Raw genomic sequence first — 6,946 nt, 5'->3', positions numbered from 1 at the left:
TGTGCACACTACAGTCTACTCTGAGTAGAGACCAGTAATTTGTACTTAAGTACTGTTTTGACACCAGTACTTTTACTTGTAATTGAGTATTATTTCAGCAATGTAACAATACTTGTACGCCTAATACGCCTGCTTCATCTAGACAAAAAATGTTCTGCCAGTATTTCCACCATTTCTAAATTCTTTAGGCATTACATTTAATTGATCCAATGTGAAGCTTTCAATAAATTCTAAAACAAACTCAAAAAGTAAAACATTACTCTAATAATCAAAATCTTTTGGTGAGAATTGTTGCTTCTTAATATATTTTTTAAACACTTCATATAGATGCAGAATGAAAATATAGACGGTATAATGATTATAATTCCTGCTAATTCTTCTTCATCTAATGTTGGCAAAACTTCAGAATTTATTACAAAAACAAATTTCTGATTTGATTATTTTGGTGAAAACGTTAGTAAAATCAATTGTATTAATAGTTATATTAAATATAATTTCCAGCTATTCATTTAACTACAATTATTTTAACATACTTTAAGGTTGCTTTTTTTATATAACAGCTAAGAACATAAGAATGTTTTCATTGTGAGCTTATCGTGTATTTTGAGTAGAGCACTTTTACCTCTGTAGACCTGTGTATTAATCATATTAAATGTGCAGTTGCCTTTTATTGTTGCCATTTTAAGTGACTTTAAAAATCAAGAATCCACAGAATATATATAAAAATATAATTTCTTTATTGGAAAATAAAAGTGCGTCAGAAAAGAACTCGCTAGTATCATTGCCAGGTGATTACAATGAACACAGAGTAATACAGTACACATACAAAACTACATTTAAGAGTTAAACGACAGTTACATAAATTAGTACGATCTGTACACGGTCTTCTTACAGTATTTACACAAGGTGTATTCGTCATTGTTTGGTTCCAAGGATTCATTTCCTATTAAATAACAGTAAACATCATAGGCAGTATCTCATTATCTGAGCCTCATTTGTTGGAGTGTTTTCTTCCCAAAATACTTTTGGACTCATTAGTGATTTTCATACTTAACAGATTGGGTTCAATTAGATACAAATATTAAAAGTTATTAAGGTCAGTTGATAAATATTATTCCTTGTTGTAAGGTAAAAAGTAAACGTAAATAGTGAAAACCCAATTAAACGAAAAAAAAATAAAAATACATATCAAGTGTATGATTACATTATTGTCATTTCAGTCTATTCCTGTATTGAGGAAAACGTTCTAGAAATTAACTCATTATATGAATGTCCACAATGTCTTAAAGTAATAGTTTACCCAAAAATAACTACAAAAATCATTAAAATATGTAATTATTTAAACCCACACTATTCCAAACCCATGGAACAAAAGGAGATTTTGTTTTAAGAAACGTCATGCAGCTTTTTCTACTCAATGACATTGTATAGTGATCGATTTAAATGTCAGTCTGCTCCTTATGCCAAATTACATCATGGCTTCAGAATTTGGAAAATAGTGAAACACTTGTATGGACTATATTTTGGTTTTAGTTGAGTTGAGTTGAGTTTATTTGACACAAAAAAAGTAGTAATTCACTGTTACATTGTCAAGGATAACACAATAAAGTTACAGTAACGTATTTCCATTGTGGTCCTTGCTTTTTTAGTTCTGTGGTGAGCTTTAAAGATATGGTGACTATGAATTTTCATTGTATGGAAAAGAGCTGCATCGAGATTCTTCAAAAACTCTTTTTGTGCTCTGAAGAGTTTATAGGTTTAAAAAAACATGAGGTTGAGTGAATGATGACAGAAATGTCATTTTTGAGTGAACTATCTTTCTAACACAAAGTTCTCAGTGCTTTAGGTCTGCTATAGCAGGACCAGTCAAACAGCCAGATGACTTCAGAGCTTCACAAAATACAAAACGAGAGAAGAAAAGTTTGCGGGGCCATTATCGATGCCCACTTCATGTCAAACATTCTCAGGGTTTTTTTCTGCTCGCGAGACGTGAGAATTTCAGGGTCCAGTAATACACGGAGCTGCCTCATGTGCACATGTGCTTGATCGTCAGTGTGTGTGTGTTACACCAGACAGCTCCTCACATGTCATTATCATAGTCCCCGATCATTCTCCGTGAGTTTGAGGCGAGGAAGATATCGTTCTCCCGGGGGCAATCGTGATGACAGGAGCAGGTCTTAATGAACATCATCTTCTTCCTGAAGGAGTCTCCCTCGGGACAGCGGAACTCCACCTCGGCCGTGACGGTGGTGTGAGGCGTGCAGCAGCGGCCGTCTGTACACACCCCGCAGAACTTCGGCTTATACAGCCTGACGCTCTGGCATCCGGACAGTTCGAAACGCATCCCGCGCTGGCTCTTTGGGGTCCTCACACACTTCTTCCCTCTCTGTAAAGAGGAAGAGGTGGGCTATTAATATTTAAGATGGTTTGTGATGGCTTTACTGAAAAAAGGCCAAAAGCAAACTCAACACCACTTTAAACAAAAAAGGGAAAACATTTTATGCGTTTTGGATGTGACAATGCTGTTTTGGTGGTCAAAAAAATATAACTAACTTTTAAAAACTGGTTTTAAAATGCAAGTTTTGAAAACTACAAAAATGTGAATTTGTGAAAATGGCGACATCGCCAACTACTGGCCTGGCATGCATAATTCAGCATTTTTCTGTGTGAACCAAGATCATTTTGACAATGTTGTCATCTGTACTTGAAACTTTTAAAAAATGCAAAGGAAAGCTTTTCAGTTTTTAGTACAATCATTGTCGTGTAAACATACCCTGTGTGCATATGGTCCCATTATACATGCGTTTTTATCAAAGTCCCTTTAAGGCAAGTCATGTCACTCGGCGGCCATCTTTGAAACGCCTCTTGGGCATGCAAGTGCAGCTCCTATCTCTTTGAATGAAGAAAAATCTAATTCTCCAAAACTGTTTGCCAAGCATACAATTAAATTTCATATTTGAAATCACCAATGAAATCTGACAACAACTATTGTGAATTGGTACGAAACATGGACATGGGAGGTAAACTTTCTGCTTTACTTTCAAAAGTCTGTACCATTAAATAGCTATAAACGTGGTGATAGTTTAAATAACTTGATTAACTAATTAGTTGGGGGACATGGAATCAGACAAATATAAAATAAGTAACAACATAAAATAAAAATAAAAAGACGTCAATAAATATCTCCCACTCAAACTCAACTGGTTAAAAATTAGGACTTGACTCAAGACTCGACAAGGTGGACTCATACCTTTAGCATGCTTAACTAAACTGCTCAGATTTTCTACAGAAGTTCACATGAACTGGTAGCACAACAGATTTTACACTAATGGCTGCTATACTGCACCATGCAACAATACAGAAAATGCATACTTGCGTCACATTATGGACGGCAATTTTAGTACGCAATCACATTCAAAATACTTGCGTAGAGTATGTTTTGTATGGAGCCCTGCACATGACGTAGACAATAAATAAATAAATACAAATCGGGAATAAAGAATTTGTTTCGAAGATGAATTAATTAGTTCTCTTATTTTAGGTAAACTGTGGCCATGTTGTGCTAATTCATTCCCATTATTTACTAATTTGTTCCCATGTGACACAATTCAACTCAATTAAAACAAGTAAACAAAGTAGTGCAACGTGGCCATGATTTACCTAAAACAAGGGAACAAATGAATACATGGAAATAAATTCTTAATCCGTGGCCACGATTTCTATTTTTTTTGCATGTCATCTTCAGGGCTCTGTAGTTTCTGGCCTTAAGACCAGGGTATACTTAATTTTCCATGTTCCATCTAACACACTCTTAAGTGTGCTAACCTTTTTACAAGCATACTCAGTTGACTGTGAATGTGGACTGACGCAGTGGGTGTACACGCACTACACAGAGGACCTTTTGTTTTTGAGTGCTCGAATTATCAGTGCTCAAGATGTCATTTACGTCACACAGTCTGTCCGCAAGCCAGAGCAGAGCAGCCAGTGTATGTTTTGTTTAATTTAATGCTCTCCTACCTTGATGTCCTTTTCCAGCACTGCATTGCAGGGGCGGATCATGCACATGCGAGTCTGCCGCTCCAGCTGGCATTGCTCATTGTCGTTGGTTACACGAGAGGACACCCCCATGCCACAGGTTGCAGAGCATTCGCTCCAGTCAGTGGTCTGAACGATGCAGTTGTCCCTTGCGCTCTCAGGCTGGACATCCTGACCGGATAGTTCTCTATATGCTGAAAGAAGAGGGAGTGTATGTTAAATACATGCACTGATGATCACAAGAACTTGGAAAGCATATTATTGCCATGCAGTGCGGCTAGTAAAATGAGTTTAGTAAAATTTTGAAATTCACAGTGTTCATATTTCAGCATATGTGACCCTGCACCACAAAACCAGCCATAAGTAGCACGGCACAGGTATATTTGTAGCAATAGCCAACAATACGTTATATGGATCAAAATTATAAATTTTTCTTTCTGCCAAAAATCATTAGGATATTAAGTAAAGAACATGTTCCATGAAGATATTTAGTAAATTTCCTACCGTAAATATATCAAAATTTTATTGTTGAGTGGTAATATGCATTGCTAAGAACTTCATTTGGACAACTTTAAAAGTGATTTTCTCAATATTTAGATTTTTTTACACCCTCAGATTCCATATTTTCAAATAGTTGTATCTCAGCCAAATATTGTCCTATCATAACAAACCATACATCAATTGAAAGCTTATTTGTGAAAGCTCTCTTTTTTTTTTTTTTTTTTTTTTATGACCCTTATGAATGGTTTTGTGGTCCAGGGACACATATTTAATGTATTGGTGCTCCCCTTCTCCCTTAGGCCCAATGAGTGTACTTTTAAGAGATTGGGTGATTTTGAAAAAGGCCAGCTGTTTCAGCATAGTGAACCAAAATGAAAGAAAAGTTGACTTGCCGATTGACCTACCAGCCATTGCTGACTGGAAGGTGTCTTCCTGTGGGATCTGGTCGCACACCCACTCCTCGCAGCATTTGCCAGGGATCTGGACGCGTCTTGGGTAGAGACAGTCAGGAGAGGGCAGCCGTATGTTGCTGGCACAGGTCGGCACACAGCCAATCTCCCCATTCATGCAGACACAGTGATGTTTGCAGCTGGGCTGAAACGTCTCACCACTGCGGTAAATCACACCGCCCAGGTCACACATCTGACCCTCTTGAGCTGCAACACATGCAACAGCCTTAAGACAACTTCCTAACAATAAAAGGCTCCTACTTGTGGACAAAAAGTGTAGTGCAATACATCCAAAACATTTGAATTCTCTCCTCTTTACATAACACTCAATAGCTTTCCAAAACTCAACATTACACTCACCCATGCATGTGCCTGTCTCAGTGTCACTCAGCACACCATAGTCACAATGCAGGTCCTTATGATGGTCACATGGCTCCAGAAGAGAGCAGGGCTCTCCTGCCTGTCGGGCACACACTTTACAGCAGCTGCAGCCGTCCAGCACTAGACTGGTGCCTACAGGACACAAAGGGCTCTCAGCCGGGCAGTCACAGGGCTGAGAGCAGTCCTGACACAGCGCCTGCACAGAACATGGCACAATGTTAGGGATGCAACAGAAGCGTTCTCTCATAAATCTGTGGTAATAATCATTTTATCAACTCCAAAGATTATTCAGTAATGTCTGTGACAAATTAATATGCAATACTCTTGATGGCCACAAGGTGGAGATAATATGCATTGCAGATGTAGATCTGTAACGTGGAAAGTGATGTTTTGGAATTACACTAACATAACGCATAAAGCATGTTTAAAATAATGATAGGTGTAGAAAAATATGAAAGATTCAAAAAGTTATGCTACTCTGAAAACAATTGGTGTAGGCTCAATTTTTTTTTCACAGAAATCGTTAGTATATTTCACAAACAATTAGTATCAGTGAATTAAACATGATAATGTGATGTAGAAAAACTTAAATAGTATTTTCTTGTAAAATGTACTCCAGTGATCTTTGTTTTATATATTTCTTCGAAAAATCTTTTTTTACAGTGTACACTGAAAATAACATTTTTAAAAATAATGTTATGTTCACATTATATAGAAATATTAGGTATATATATATATATATATTCAAATATGTAGAATATAGTCATTCAAATGGTAGACTTGAGGCTTAGCAGTCAAACAGATTGGATTGAGATCACTGTTCTCAGCATCACAAAATCACACGCAAACACAAACCAGTAGTGACATAACAGTCACATTAAAGGTTATTATGGCCAAACTTTTTTAAGAATGCACTTAATTACAGACCAATTACCTGAACTTACACTTATGACTAACCAACTCACCCTGCAAACAGTAGCACACTAATTTGTTTAATTACAATATGTTATAAGTCATTTCAAATGGTAAAATAACTCATCATTCATTTACATAATCAATTCTGCACAAGAGAGCTTTATTTATTTTGTAGCATCACTGCTGTGTTCACTCACCATATGTATAAGCAAGCAGAGAACGATGCATGATCTGGTGAATACTGTTCCAGCCATTTCCTCCAAGAGTTCCCTACAGAAGCGCACACTCCACAGGTTTGTTTTGGCTCTCTGTTGTGTGTGATCGCTGTCAGACTTCAGGACTGTAGTGGAGTGGAGAGCAGAGAGCCCCTCTTTAAATACTAGCAGAATGGGGTGTAGCCCACCGGAGTCAAGCCATGCCACGCGACCCAGAGGGGTGAAAATATTTCAATTCCAGATGGTTTTCCATAATGTTTGAAAACGCAAGAGATGCCTTTCAATTAATCATACCACAAATTCCAGAGCGTGCACATGGGAAAAAGTCTGGTTTCTGCACATGGTTTGACTGCTGTTTATCTGAATATTAATGTGGGCCAGTCTATCGGGATGGTTCAGGATGCTTTGGCAGACCATAGTTTAGAAGGTTTATCAGATACCGTTGGAATG

The 6,946-nt window shown here is 37.2% G+C and overlaps 1 protein-coding gene across 2 annotated transcripts; it reads right to left on the bottom strand.

The window, feature by feature from the left end:
• Positions 1 to 719: 719 nt before the first annotated feature.
• On the bottom strand, positions 720 to 6,622 carry LOC306847153 (CCN family member 2-like). Of its 2 annotated transcripts, none has more exons than XM_079380953.1 (5): positions 6,479 to 6,622; positions 5,346 to 5,562; positions 4,929 to 5,192; positions 4,018 to 4,229; positions 720 to 2,386 (listed from the first exon to the last, which is right to left on the bottom strand). In XM_079380953.1, exons 1-5 carry the CDS (start codon positions 6,533 to 6,535, stop codon positions 2,081 to 2,083), a joined length of 1,056 nt encoding a protein of 351 aa, XP_079237079.1. In that variant the 5' UTR covers positions 6,536 to 6,622; the 3' UTR covers positions 720 to 2,080. The 2 variants fall into 2 exon arrangements, with proteins under 2 accessions (XP_079237079.1, XP_079237080.1); XM_079380954.1 differs by having other exon boundaries at positions 4,941 to 5,192.
• Between the last annotated feature and the right edge of the window lie 324 nt (positions 6,623 to 6,946).

Source organism: Barbus barbus, assembly GCF_936440315.1.
Source record: "Barbus barbus genome assembly, chromosome: 27".
NCBI classification, from domain to species: Eukaryota; Metazoa; Chordata; class Actinopteri; order Cypriniformes; family Cyprinidae; genus Barbus; species Barbus barbus.
Note: the sequence above shows the minus strand (reverse complement) of the source record. Positions and strands in the feature narration are given on the sequence as shown.

What these genes read in the sequence shown, in the direction of transcription:
- LOC306847153 (XM_079380953.1), bottom strand. Translation starts at nt 6,535, where the DNA reads ATGGCTGGAACAGTATTCACCAGATCATGCATCGTTCTCTGCTTGCTT. An exon ending in AATGGCTGGTAGGTCAATCG is followed by an intron (nt 4,230 to 4,928) that starts GCAAGTCAACTT and finishes CTCTTCTTTCAG; the next exon opens with CATATAGAGAACTATCCGGT. An exon ending in TGCTGGAAAAGGACATCAAG is followed by an intron (nt 2,387 to 4,017) that starts GTAGGAGAGCAT and finishes TCCTCTTTACAG; the next exon opens with AGAGGGAAGAAGTGTGTGAG.